The sequence below is a fragment of the Charadrius vociferus genome, unplaced genomic scaffold (assembly GCF_000708025.1).
Source record: "Charadrius vociferus isolate BGI_N301 unplaced genomic scaffold, ASM70802v2 scaffold259, whole genome shotgun sequence".
Classification (NCBI taxonomy): domain Eukaryota; kingdom Metazoa; phylum Chordata; class Aves; order Charadriiformes; family Charadriidae; genus Charadrius; species Charadrius vociferus.
In genome coordinates this window covers 2,766,874-2,781,809 of record NW_009661368.1, presented here as the reverse complement: position 1 = coordinate 2,781,809, position 14,936 = coordinate 2,766,874, and the positions used below count along the sequence as shown (strand labels likewise).

The 14,936-nt window shown below is 40.3% G+C and overlaps 1 protein-coding gene across 1 annotated transcript; it reads right to left on the bottom strand.

Moving 5' to 3' along the window:
- Positions 1–11,722: 11,722 nt before the first annotated feature.
- On the bottom strand, positions 11,723–12,700 carry MC3R (melanocortin 3 receptor). The gene has a single exon (XM_009893363.1). The coding sequence runs from the start codon at positions 12,698–12,700 to the stop codon at positions 11,723–11,725; it is 978 nt and encodes a 325-aa protein (XP_009891665.1).
- Positions 12,701–14,936: the final 2,236 nt, after the last annotated feature.

Sequence of the window (14,936 nt, the reverse complement as noted above, 5' to 3'; positions counted from 1 at the left end):
ATGTTTTGGTGGCTAAATAAGAAATCCTGTTCGTTTAGGAGGGGGCAACAGCAGGGAAGTACGTGAAAGATGCTTCTGCCCACGGTACCAATTAAGTGGTATTCTGGCCTGTAAGCCAACAACAAGGGAAAAACAAAGCGTCATACTCTAGTTTTCCTTAAGAAAGCAAACCAAAAGAGTCTAGTACAATATTCAATACCTCTGCACATACTGCTTTTCAGATAATAATTGAGCTGGTTTTGAATATTTCTCATACATTTGGACTGTCAGTAATTTCACTACTCTTAGATTCTGGTAAGGAGATGCACTTGGGTCAAAAAATGATATTTAAAATCCAGCGTATCTGAGAAATAATTAGTTCCATTTTGATTACCCTGTCTCATTAACAGAGAGTGCATTGATTTTCATTGTGCTTGTGTTATATGGAATTTAGATTGTGGATATTTCACTCTAAGCAACATTGTTATTTGTTCTTGGTTGCCTTAAATGTCTGTATTTTGTAGGCTTTAAGTTTTAAAGGATATTACTGGCTTAATTGTCATTCAACCCGTACAAGTACAATATGTTTTCAGCTAACACAAATTAAGAATACCTCAGTATAGAGGCCAAAGCTGCAGCGCAAAAATTTTCACATATCGCTTGGAGGTGTTCTCTTTCTGTCCCTCTGGGAGTCAGCAGAGGTTAGGGCTAATTCCCGTCAAGGCAGCTGGAAGCTGTTGTTCCTGGGTAAAATAATATAAAGTCTTCTTGCTAGCAGAACTGAGTGGAGGCAAGTGTTCCCTTGTCTTGTTTATATGATTGCCTTTGGAAATATATGAGCCTGCTAAGTGCATCTGGCATAGTTTTTGCCAGCCAGCAAAGGTGGGATTTTAATACAAGAGAAAAAAAATCTTTACAACGTGAAGTCATAGTGACACTACACAATAAATAATCAGAGGTGGTAGAAATCTAACCTAAACCAGTTTAAATTCATATTATATGAGATGAGAGAAGAAAATGATGAATTGAATCTCTGAGAACATCGTGTTTTTTCCACTTGCTGAATTAATTTTTAAAAAGAATATTTAGTAAGTTGTGTGTGTACCACCTGATTCCATGTATGTATGATTTCATTTCAATAGATTTTGTAACTAATTGCTACCTAGTTGTAGAACTTCTGGGGAAAAAAAAAAAAAGAGAAATACAATCTTTCTTCTCTTGATAGAAAGTCACTGCCATATGAAAATTTGCTTTTGTTTCCAATGTCATTTCCATTTCTTCTAGCTTTTGATTTGAAATTTAGGTTTTTGTAGTTAGTAACTCTGTAACAGAATTTATGACCTATCTGGTTTATAATTTTAAGATAGTTTTTTTAACATCAAAAGAATATATGCATTTTGAGCAAGAACAATATGGTAGAATTATCAAATTGCATGCCAGATCATCCATAATAAGGCTAAATTATATGAATCAGTGGTGGAAACAATGTTTGCATTGTTATTACACCCACAAGTCAACTGGAGTATGGTCTCAGTTGTATATGCTTGGGTACGATTGCAGTTTCAAATTAGCTTGCTTAATGGAAAGAAAAAAAGCCCATGCTTTCTGATCTAAATGCAGTTAGCAGAAGAGAACAATTGCTCATTAGTAAAAGCTTTTTGCTATTGAAATATACAACTGTCACTTTGTATACAAATACACACATGCTTCCAAATTTAACATTCTCAGGGCACTTTTTTCTGCTTCATCTCGTCTGATTGTAGTCAATGGGAAATTCTGTGATTTCGTAAACAATCCAATGCGGTGTCTTATTGACTAATTGCATTTCACTAAGTTGATTTTAAATATTTACTTCTGTAGTCTCCAAAGTATATTGCTCTATATGAAGTTTCTCAGAGTTATTCTTGTGCCCACACCTGCTTTTTTTTGCACTAATAGTAATGCCACACCAGCATATGAACTCTAGCTGCACAGTTGTAGGTTTATTTAGAAAAAAGGCAGGTTTGTGCCTGTTGTATACATGGATTATTGGTGGATTTTTTTTGTTTTGCTTAGACCTCATCCTGTGAAGTTCCCATTTGCTAGGCACGGCATTAAACAGGGAAGTGGTGTCAAATAGTACTTAGGAAATGTCTGTTCAGCTATCATTTGAGTGATAATAGCCATCAGTACAGAGGAGAAGGGTAATAGCTGAGAGACTGCGTTTGATGCATAGGGTTGAAAACACAGTGGCATGGGTGGCAAGGAGGCACAGAATAGCAATCAAATGACCAAAAGAGCGTCTTCTAGTCAGATTTTGTTTGTGACTGCCTGCTGCGATAGATATCACAGGGAGCAGCGTGGTGTCCCCATAAGCTTAAACAAACTTGAGAGAGGAAAGTTGATTTTAGAGAATTTTAGTTGATTCTACTTTAAAAAAAAATGTTTTAAGACTGCTTTGGTGTCTGCTGATGGACAGTCTGTCCCTCTTTGCTCTTCCCCTCCCCTGGAACTGAAGGTTCAGGTAATTGCATAATGCAGGGGTTGGTATTCTCCCTCGTTTTGTGCTTTTAAGTAGCACCTGCCTTTGCGTTTTTGGTACTGAGAAAGGCACTTGTGTCTTTCAGAATAAAAAGGATGAGCTCATGGATATCTGTTTAAAATGGGAAGACCTCTGGCCTCTGTCCCCAGGCTGTCTATGTGGCATGCTCTGACTCCTGGGCGAAAAACCAGGACCAACCTGGTCGGGGAATACCTTTTTCTTAAAACGGCAATCTTCTCCTAGGCTAAACAGTTTTCAGTTGTGAGTCAAAATAAAACTAACCAACAACAACAAAACCCAAACCCAAACCGCTCCAAAAAAATTACTCATTTATTAACATACACCCAATCTATTTGGGCATTCAAAAGCTTGTGCCAGGCCTACTCAAATTTTCTTCTTTGCACACCCCCAATGTTATGCAATTTACATGGCTTATCACCATAAATTAAATCATATGTTGATTTACTTTGCCCAGGATCTCTTAGAAAAACTGGATGATTAATACCCTTTAAAGCTTGTTTAAGCATTAGACTTTCATAAGTCTATGCAAATGCTTTTCATCACTGGAATTGTACTAGAGTTCTGATAGCTGGTTTCTCAGATGAGGGATATGAAGGTGGTTAATGGTGCCCCTGATAGCTTTTGTGGAATACATGATCACAGCTGTGATTACACATTCTTGACTCGGAAGGAAATGAAAAACTGTACAGTCACAAAGGCAAGAACTAAGGACCCCACCTCATACCTGGCTGTGAACCTGAAAATACAGTAACAGAGTCTACATAACAACGCTTTCTTTTAAGTTTAGGACCATCTTTATATGTTAAAGAACAACTTTTGTGGGGTATAATGTGCCTTTCTGATTAAATAGGTGGTGTATTACAATTACATAAACATAAAAATGTAATGCAGTACACTTTATTATGACAGTAGTACAGCATTTAGTTTAATTTCTGTGCATGAATTTGTATATGCAAATCTATTAATTGCTTTCTTATGTATGAAGATAAGTTTACTGCATGCTTCATATTTGGTCCTGCCTCCTGATTTGATTTACCAGAAGTTTTGAATTCCCAAGTCTACCTAAATTGCTTTCATGCAGAGAAACCTGAAAACAAAAGATTATCTTTATTTACTGTCCGTATGCCACTTAAGAACTTTAAATTACGAGTCCTTGATTTCGAGCACATTTCCAAGGTACATGCTGTAGAATTTTAAGATTCTTGAAGGCAAATCTTTTCACAGATATCGCGTAATTGACTGCAATGAAGCGGCAGGCAATTAAAGGCTACAAGGATTGGTCTGGTGTTTCGCCAAAAATGAAGAATTAAGTTCCGCCTCATTTTGAGAGACAAGTGTTTTGTGAAGAGGTGCTTTGTTCTTAAAGGGTGAAGACAGGAGTAGCATGTAGGCTTTGTGAAATAGGACAGTAACAATGATACGGATGAAGTCTGTACTGATTAGCTGCAGACTCTTGATTTCACAGTTAATGGTTCTTATCTGCTGATAGGCAGATACCCACATTCAGATCTTGCCCGTATTCAGGTCTTGCCCTCTCCCATGTCTTGAATGTCACTACATGCCTCCAGTAGCTGTTTTGCACAGCTGTTCAGACTTTAATTTCCCAACCAGCTTTCTCTTGCCACTCTTTTTTTCACAAAATTTTCTTAGCGGTGTTGATCCTGGTGGTGATGAAAATCTGAAATGCAGTGACTCATGGAAGTAGCTTGTTGCACGTTGGGACTCTTGCCTGCTGGCGGTGCCATAGCTCCAAGTCTCCCAGCATCTGCGTAACCTCAGAATCAGATTTTCTCTATGAGGTGATGGCATAACTGGAAGGGATAGAGATGCCTCTGCCTGACCCTTTCCATCATACACACGTTTCATAAAAATGCAACTTTGTAAATTTTTCATTATTTCATTTCAAATTTGGGAAGGTCAAGGTCTACAAGGTTGGATGGAAATTCACTGTCTTTCACTGAGATAGAGATAAAAAGACTCTGTAGTTCCCCAAGCAAGTTATTTCAAAAAATCCTGCTCCTTCTCTATTTTTTTCCTGAATATAGAATTTTGCATGACCACTTACCTTGACAAAAGTAGCAATTAGGTAAAAACATTCAGTGTGCTGAGTTTTAGCAGTCCCTGTCAACTCCCTGTGTAGCTGAAGAAGAAAGTTGTTCCTGACATTGATATGGTGAAATAGTGGCCTAATTTGACTTTTCGGGACAGTATCTAGACTAAAAGAGTCTTATCCTCTTTGGTGACTGCTGGAGAAGAACTTCCTTGCCTGTAACATAAGCCTTTGGCAATACCCACCATCATGCAATAAGGCATTATAACAAGAGAAAAAGAGTTAAATACACTTAGAGCTGAAGAAGTCCTGAAATGACCCTCACAGCTGTATGCTAATGGCAGAGAAATACTCTGTTTCTTAATGCACTTGTTCTAAACCACACTTGGATGCTTTTCTCAGCATGCACTCGAGCAGCTTTAAGTCATACACACCAACACTCATGCAAAACTCTGCTAAGGTGTAATATGAACCCCTAATGAAATGAGTGCTAATAAGCCCTCACTGCCTTTTCTCATCACAGGAAATAACTGTTTAGACTGATTCTCCCAGCTGCACCTTTTCACTGCTTTGATTATCAACTCACTCAGTATAATGGCCCCTTTGGGGTAGGTTGTTTCAGTAGCGCAGCTTTTGAAGGTGGAGAGGCACTGCAATTGGTACCCAACTGCTTGTATGAAATGGGATTGTGTTGAGTGAATAAACTTGAATGGAACATGTGAAATAGCAGGTGCATATAGGCAGGAGGTCTCTAGTTCTTCTGCCTCACCTACAGTTTCTTGTACCTCTGCAAATATGTAAGTCTCAAGAAATGCTCATTTCTCAGGATGTCTGTGGGTTTACCTGTGCTTAGATGTTAATTCCAGTTAAGTTAGTGAATTTGTATAGCTGGAAGTGTTTCTGATTCAGTGTGTGGGTGTTCATTTAAAAAAAACAACCAAAAAACAACCCACGACACAAACCTTTATGCTGTTACTTTAAGCTATGTTCATTGTTACATCAATTAATACCTGGTTATAATATTTGTATGTTAATACAGAGTAGTCTCAAGTCCATCATGTTTGGCCTCTGACTCTGTAGTTCAGTTGCAGCTTACCCCCAACGTGCATCCACACGATATAGTGATTGTATCAGTAATGTGTTGAAAGCGTGCTGCTTATTATACTCATTACAGTGAATGAGGACTGCTCTATATATTTTAATTTTTGTCTAGAATATTCATTTCTGACCTTAAATCAGTAATAGATGTATAACAAACCAAAATTGCATCAGTTAAGCTTGAAGGTGAATGCTGACTGTGTTTATTACTAATGGAGACAGTTTGAGCAGTAGCATCACAGATTTATGGATTTTCTAAGTAAATCTCACTTTAGCAGTGCCTTCTCTGTTTGTAATCAAGAGATGAATAGCCTTAAATAAAAGCTGTGTATTTTTTCATAAATAAAAAACCCCTGAAAAGTGTAAAACAAGAAAAAAAAACATCCCCATCTTGGAAATTCATAACTGCTTAGGGCAGATATTTAGCTGTGGCACTATGAACATACGTACCAGCAAAATAGCAGATAATAAATAGATTTCCATCACCATCCCAGAGCAAGGAGGTATGTCCTTGTGCACAGTCATTTAAATGGGTAGGAACAGTGAGTAGATCTGCTTTTGCCATTAGTGTTTTCAGAATGATGTGAATGTAATAAGTTTATCTTAACTCTTAAAATTCCTGGTTCAGTTCTTCCTGTAAAAGTATATACTTTTGGGCTTCTGCCCCATTGGCCAATAGTGTGTTCCAGTTTTTATGGTTTCTGTTTCAGTGACATTTCTAACTCACCTATGATATACAAATGTCCCCATATCAGGCAGGTTTAGGGCTACTTTGCATAGCACTGAATCAGTGAGTGTGATGGAAATCTGCCTTTTGCTCAAATCAGCACTGGTGCCAGTAGCAAAGTCCTATGTTGGTGCCTTACCCAGTGATCTCAGGTTGACTCTAACAGGTGTATATTATGAGAGCGATGAATAAGCATAGTCCTGGGCTACAACTTAAATTGTTTATGAAATAATAATGGCTGTGATGATGTTAAGGTGATGGATGGTTATGAAAAGTGGATTTGGAGCAAGCTTCCCTATGCTTGTTATTTCTGGAAAAATTAATTTTAAACAAGAAGAATAAAAAGTGCTTGTTTTCCAAGCAGACTTAAAGCATCAAAAGCTGTGTTTTTCCTCTTTGGAGCGAATTTGATAGAGCTTATTTTCATTCATCAGTGTAAAGTCTGACTTGAGCTGTGACCCCATTACATGGCAACCTAAGAAAGAACACAATGAAATGTGCAGCTGTGATGTGTGCTGCTCCCAGTTTAGTGAGCCTTCCCTGTGCAAATGGGCTTCCCTTGTAGCTCTAGCCTTAAAAATCTGCTTTATTTTCCTTCCTCAATGTCTCTGTCCACTTAATGTACATTATTAATTGAACCACTTAAAAAGAAGGCTGTATTTCAACCTTTTAAGTTCTAAACTTCAAAACTTACCAGGACAGCACCATCTGCATGTTCTTCACGAGATATATATGGGCAGGATTTTTTATTAGTTGTTGTTGTTGTGTTCTTTGAAAGCTGCTTCTTTCCTCCACCCGAAAGCCTATTGTGTTATAGTCTTGCTGAAGAGTTAGATCCATGCCTGTACCCAGAAGGTTCCCTCTGAAGAGAGAACACCAGAGATCCCTGTTGTGGCTTGGTAGCAACATTTACAGTGATATCTGGAGCTGACCTTCAGATTGCTAATACAAGCTACGCGAGCCCTCCTGTCCCTGCCCTGCACCCTGAAGCCCACAGAATTCTGTCCAAATTTCTATGACTCATTCAGAAGGGATCATCTTATATCAATGGGTCTGAGTGCAGCTTGCCTCTACTATCGGATGGTGGAGACAGGAAGGAACAAGCTGTTCTGGAACTGTTGCATCTGCTGTACCCGTGCTGGGGGTCCCGGTGCCGTGTTACCTGGTTTCTCTCGATAGTATCTCAGAGATGTTGAACTGAGACTGGGCTGGGTTGCCCAGCAAAGGGGTTTCCAGTGTATGTTGTGAAGCAGTATTCCTTTGTGGGGGAGCTTCAAAATCACCTTAATGGTTTAGGTATAGCTACCAAACCAAACGGCTAACCCTGGTCCCAAACTAGGCTTCAACAGAGACAGGCATCTGATTTCAGTGAAGAGGTAATCAAGGTATTTGTACCAATGGCCCTACTGACAACCTTGGTTGACTGCAGAATTCTATGCCTGGACTTTGTTATTTATCCATTAGGACAAATGCTTTCAATTGTAAAATATTTAGACACTTATTGATGGGAAAATTGCATGCATAGTGCTGAATTTTATATGAAAGAGGCAAATCTGGTTGTAATTTGTAGAATATGTGTTGAATTGCCTTAGCAGGATAACTCGTGCTCCGGCAAATTCAAATATTTATCTGAATATATGAGGGTTTTCTAACAAGTCTTTGAGCAAATAGTAATCCTACAGTGCTCGTGAACTGACCAATTTTCTTGCAGAAAAACTGAATCAATAAATCCATATAAATGGCACCTTTAGATTAAAAAGATATTATCCCAGCCTGCCATTTCTCAAACTATCTAGGGGGAAACTGCATGTATCTTCTTCAGCCCAGTGCTCTTACCAAGGAAGAAACATTTCTTCTTATGAACAGACTATACATGAGCTTAATAGTAACAACTCTGAAAGTATTCACATTTCACTGCGATTATGAACAGGGGCAGATTCTCAGCAGATAGAGATGTTGCTCTGGTTACTAGCAGATGTTAAGTACTGCTGCCCTTCACTAGCATGTGGTGCTGTGACATCTTTGTTCTGCTGTATGTACACATCTATAGGGTGCAGTGCTGGGAAATGATACTGTTTTGGGGGGCTTCTGCTGATGTTCCAGTCCTTGCGTGTCTCTTAGATGAGTCCTGACTTGAGCCTCAGCTCTGTCCCTGAGGACTGAGGGTGGCTGACCACTGGTTCTGGGATTCCCTTCTCAGCAAAGTGTTAGGATCTGGCCCACAGCAACTGATTGCAGCGATATTTCCGTAGAGTGCAGTCCTGTTCTTCACTTTGATTTCACACCTGGAGCTGGAGCTACCTCGTATTGTAGCGTTCAGTCCCATGGAGACTGTTTCTTTCCCTTCCCATCATGGACAAGCTTGTGTTGGCTACCATCCTGGCTCCATGCAGAAGACTGCACCATGGATTTCCGAAGTATGAGTTAGAGTTGGAAATCTGGAACTGGGGCTGGACAGACCCACCATCCATCTCTGTGGATAACCTGTGAGGAGGGGCTGCACCTTCCCTGACTGGTGCCAGAAAGTGTGAGAGATCTTTGAGGGATTTTATGGATTCTCTTTCCATCAGGTTTGCATGTAGAATGGAGACGACTGAATTGTTCTGCTCATTTTTGTGTAGCTCTGTGGACAGCATGTAAAATTAGGATGGTTTTGCCCAGTGTTAGACTATCCCTAGTTTTGTGAACCAGGCCACCAGGACTGTGGTTTGACATGGCATGGTGCTCTGACAGAAGCAAACACGATTAAGTGATGTCTTCAGATTGTTTTATTCAACAGATGCATGTTTTGCTTAAAGGCAAAGCACAGTATGAATCAGTCTCATCTAAAATCACTTAAAAAAAGAGAAATAAGTAAGACATCAGGTACAACAAAAGCTAAATAAACAATAACCTGAGGCAGAATATTGTGGCAAACCGTGCTCCAGAGTATAAAGGTACGTAACACTGACAACAAGTAGTGTTTTTTACAACAAGTAGGTACAGTCTTTTGGCTCCACGAAAGGCCAGTTGTGTTGTTTCCTATGCTGATTTGTTTCGATTCATCTTGATGTACCACATCAGGTGTTGCAGAAGCCAGGCTGAGCTAACAGAACAGGTCTCAGCACTGCCCAACTGCAATTTGTGAGACACAGATAAGGCTGAAAGCATTCATGTTTAGCTCACTTGCCAGCTGTTGGGATTTTCTCTGGTCTCTCTGAAACATGGGAGAATTTTCATCGGTGCCTGTTCTGCCACATGCTCCACAGTGAACTTGGTGGGTTTTTTAGTTTATTTTTTTTTAAATTAAGGGTTATGATATTAGGTAAGTGTTTGAACAGCGGGAGTGTTGGGAAGGTGGAAGTCTGGAGGGTGGGATTATATGAGGAAATAAGAACTGGATTAGGGAGTTCAGGGCGTGATGCGAGGCCAAGGGAAATAGGAGGCATGAGGTTGGTTTGGGCTGATGGGCAGAGTGTGGCTACAGCACAGGGAGAGGTGGTTCTTGGCCCCATGAAAATTATACGCTCCATAGGATTGGGAAGTTAGGTTGCTCCCTACATAGGTTGTAGGATGCTGAGAATAAAACACAGGCCCATAGTTGCAAACTGTGGGACATATCTTCCCCAGGGACCGTCAGAGCTGGGTTCTGTGAGACACAGATAAGGCTGAAAGCATTCGGGTTTAGCTCACTTGCCAGCTGTTGGGATTTTCTCTGGTCTCTATCAGAGAAACAGTGAAACACCATCAGCCTGGGTTTACCAGGAATGCAGAACTGGAGGCAGAGTAAATTGGGAAGCTCAGGTCTGAGTAACTGTTCCTAAACTGACAGAGGGGAGCCCCAGAAATAACAACCTAGCAACCCCACTCAAATAAAGAAAAAAAAAAAAAAGTCAAATGAGATCTTTTAGACGTTTGAAAGCAATAGACAACCCTAAGGGTTTCAGGTTACTGCCCCCCTAAAAGCGAGATACCAGGAAGGTGCTAAGTAGCCGCCAGAATGGCTTAGAGTTTTCTTAGTCTGGCACTGTCTGTGACACTGCCTGTACATTGCGTTATATGCAAATCACATCAGCCTTTGCTCTGTTACAATACACTGTTTGAAGGCCACTTACATGGTTTATTCCTATAAAAAGCAGAGGCAAAGACTAAATTATTGTAGCTGAAGTTGTATGATTTACATGCCACCAACTTGCACACAGAGTTTGAAAATGATTGCAAACAGCATGTTGCTTTCTGGTTTCCAGTGCGGGAGTGTCCATCCACCAAACGCCGTGTACAGCTCTTTAAGTGAAAAGAGACTGACCTATGACATATATTTTTCAATGCATAGAAGTCGTGTCTGCCATACACATCTCATTTCTTCCAGGTACCTAACTTGGCAAAATGGATGTCTCTAAAGACTCCATGCAGCTTTTACACAAAGCTAAATTCAAACTTTTGCATTTTAGCTATTCCTTATGTTCAGATCTGTGCAGTCTTCAAAATTTTCTAGGGATGAGTCTCACTGCTGTTGATTTATTGAAAGGGGATTTCTGTGACTTATTTTATTAACATACCAAATACTACATTGATCAGTGCATTCCCGTTAAAAAATAAATTAAAAATTTGAGGATATAATAGTCCTATATCACAATAAGTAGTGTAAATCCCTTCTTCATATGAGTCACTTCTATTAGGCAGCTAAGTCACACTGTCACTGATACAGTAGCTGTTCCTTTTCACTTAACTGTTTTCTACTGAAAGAATGTTTCACTGCAAGAAGAATGTTTACTTTTACCCTTCAAAGAATTTACTCAGGTTGCTCTATAGCAAGCGGCGTAAATGTCAATCTATTCTTTTAATAAAAGGTGGAGGCATGGGAGTAAGTGTAGAGCAATGCTGTTACCTGTTGATGTTTTGATCTGTCTTGCAAGTGAATAGCTTTCCATAGAGGTTACTAATGGAATCTTTTAGGAAACACTGACTTGTTGATAGTGGCACAGAGATAAAGTAACAGGTACAAATAAATGGTAGAGAGAATATTATTTCAGTCTCTATACGGTAGTGCCTTTCAGGATTCATTTTTCCAGTATGTTTCTTAAGCTATTTTGTAAGCCACTCTGGATTGCCTTCTGTTATAGCTATTTAAATACTTTCAAATAATTTAGTTGAGTCTGATTTTCATTTTGAAAAGTACAAATCAAGGCATCAAGTAGAAGGGTATTTTTTCTTTCCTGTGCCCTTCCTTCAAGCACTGCTTTTAAAGTGGAGCTGCTATGTATCTGATATATATACATATCATATACATATATATACATACATCTGTTGTGTGTATCCTCTCTATTCTCAACACAAAGCCAGATGTTTATAGCATGCACTGTCCCACACTCACACCGTAACAGCAACACACTATTTCTTTGAAAGTCTTTCTCATCTCCAGACTCCGAAAAGCATAAATGAGTGGATCAATTACTGAGTTGCACATTATCAAGACCAGATAGGTATTGAAGTGTGAAGTGTAGCAGATGCAGTAGGGATTCATTGGGCAAGAAATGATGAGAATGAGGTGAAGGAAGAAAGGTGCCCAGCAAACAATGAAGACACCAAGTAATATAGTGATGGTGACAGCTCCCTTCATACAGGTCCGCTGGTAGGGCACCCCATCCACGGGGAGGGCTGCGATCCGCTTAACGTGCAGGCGTGCAAACAAGAACATGTGAACATAAAGGGAGGCCATGAGAAAAAGCATGGTAAAGAACATGGTGATGAGACAGACAATGACAGTTTTGCTTTCTGAGTAGGCAATGAATATGATGCCACAGATGATACAAGCAATCCAAATGACCACAATCAGGGTTAAAGCTTTCTTCACAGTCATGATGCTGTGGTAACGGAGAGCATAGAAAATAGTTATGTACCTGTCAATGGCTATAACCAAGAGGTTGCAAATTGAGGCTACCAAAGAAATACAAATCATTGAGTCAAAAACATTGTCCATATGCTGAATAAAGTGGTCATCGATGATCAAATAGCCGTTGCTCAGGACTGCAATCATGATAGTCTCCAAGGCATTTGACATGCTCACTAACATATCTGCCACAGCCAAGCTACAGAGGAAGAAATACATGGGAGAATGTAGGTTTCCATTCTTCAGCACTGCAAGAATGACAAGGATGTTTTCCAGGAGGCTGATGATCCCTAAAGTCAAGAAGACCTCGGCTTTTATGAAGACCTGCTCACAAAATCCATCGCTGCTTCTGTTGTTTAGAATTGAGTCATTGAAGTCTTCAGTGACATTAAGCAGCATGGGCTGAAATGAAAATGCAAAGTGTGTGGTATTCATTGTCAATTCAAGGGATTACGGACCTGACAGAGCACAGGTTAAACAAAAAGAAAAGAGAAAAAGAAGGGGAGAAAGAAAAGGAAAAGAAGTCCTTCCAAGTTGTTGCTGTGCACATGGAACGGAATCAAACAGGACTTTTCTTAAGTCACTTTTACAAGTAGAAACACAAAAATAATCTGCATTTACAGTGAGTTTTGTGTCAGTCACAGGCTGCCCTTCTCCTTTATAAGAAAGTGAGCTTCGAATCATGCAGGCATCAAACAGTTTTCGCTGAAGGGAAAAATCATCAGCAGCACATTGCTGGTTCTAGCTCTGCTGATGGTTAAAAGCCAGGAGTTTTCTCGTCTGCTGTTGTCTGCTGGGACCAGTGCAGGTTTGCTGCCAGAGTGTTGCTGCTCAGCGAAGTCTCTCTTGCTATTTCAGTGGCAAGAAAGGAAAAGAGAACTAAGGGATTTATACATGCATGAAAGAAAAAAACAACTCCTACTTAATCCTCCGTGCAGAGCATTGGCCATTAGAGAGCAAGCACCTTTCTGACTGACAGCTGCGAACAGCAGGTACAGCATCCCCACCGCTGGCTCCTCCAGCAGATCTGAAACTCTCTGCCGCCCTCTGCAGATAGCGAATAGGATGGATTTGCCTTAAAATTCGCCTGAAAAACGGGGTTTTTCACCCAGCAAAACTTGATGCCTGTTCTCGGCAGCCGGGTGCTGCCCACGGGGGTGAGCAGGGGCGAGCAGAGGGTGGCGGGTCCCGGGGCAGGCAGGGGACCCGTACACTGTCCTGGCACCTACTCCTCTTCTTCCCGGAGCCAGAGCTCTTCTTGCCTGTTTGAATGGGCTGGTTGAGCCCTCAGCTGAGTCGAGACAATGCCTCACTTGAGGGATGTCCTGGGATCACTTGGATTTTGGACCTTGTGGTTAAAGACAACAACCTGAGGGTGACCTGTAGCACAGATGGGATGTGGGTGCAAATATGCCCCACATAATAATATGATAGAGTTGCTGAGGTGCTCCAAAGGCCATCATTAGCTAAATAACGTTGATTTCATCAGACACAAGCTCCCAGGGATTTCATTCCTTGCCCACAAATGGTTTGAGTATTGTTTGTTTATTTTGGTTCCTAAATTCCTTGCTCACAAGTGAAGCAAAGTACAGGTGGGAGTCTTCACACCGTGCTCTCTCTGTGTCATGACTCTCCAGTTCTGCTGAAGGATCTCAGCCAGCCTAAAGGCTTAACCAGCATTTGCAAGTTGATTTTTTCTTTTAAATTTTTTTTTTCAATTTATTTTTTTCCTTCTCCCTGTCTGCAGAAGTGTGCTATGTTGTGCTCTCAGAGAAGGGTCATCTCAGGAGGGCCAGAGGCTCAGCTGGTTATTAGACCAATTACATGGTAGTTAATTTGTGGCTGAATTCAACTTCCAAACCATCTCTGGCAGCACTGGTTTCAAGAACGTAGTTGTTCAAGTTCAATTGCTTCAGTTAAACCTTTTTTCTTCTTGTTCTTCTTTTTTTTTTTTTTTTTTTATACTATTGCCAAGTTCATGAGAATGGACGCAGTGTTGGTCTAGTTTCCTTGGAAGTATCTCCAACAGCCTGAAGCCTTCTGACCTAATGGCTCTTGAATGTTCTCATCATTTCTTAAATCTCTGGAAAGTCCTTTATTCCTAAGAGTAAATGCCGGGTACGTGGGACTGCTCTGATATCAGACCTCTTTTAACTTCTGTTTTAACGAAGGTTCTTTTAGTAACCTTCATGGACAGTTCATGTGAACACAGAGCTGTGGAATGAGTTGGTCTAATCCAGCATGTTACTGGGTTGCTGACTCTGTCTCCAGTATTTCAGCTGGCCCACGCACCCTTGGACACATGTACTAGAAGAGCTGCACGGCCAGACATCTCTGCTGGAGAAATGAAACAAGTTTCCATGGACCCTTTCCTTTCTTTACTCTTTTAAAAGTAATCCTTTCCCCAGCAGCTGCTTTTTCTCACAGGAGCCCACCGTGACTGATCTTAACTGACTTCAAGCCTATGCAGGACCAGGAAGATTTTCAGTTATACATTAATTACCAGGCAAATGTAATGTAGATTTTCCTTGCACATTATTCACTTGCACTCAAACTCTGTAGTGAATTTTCTTAGTTTGATTTTTTTTTGAAAGTGCTCAGTGATGTCCATATACTTCCTGACTCATGTTTTTGCAGAAGTACTTTAGAATCAAAGCAACACAATGGCAGG

What these genes read in the sequence shown, in the direction of transcription:
- MC3R (XM_009893363.1), bottom strand. Translation starts at nt 12,700, where the DNA reads ATGAATACCACACACTTTGCATTTTCATTTCAGCCCATGCTGCTTAAT.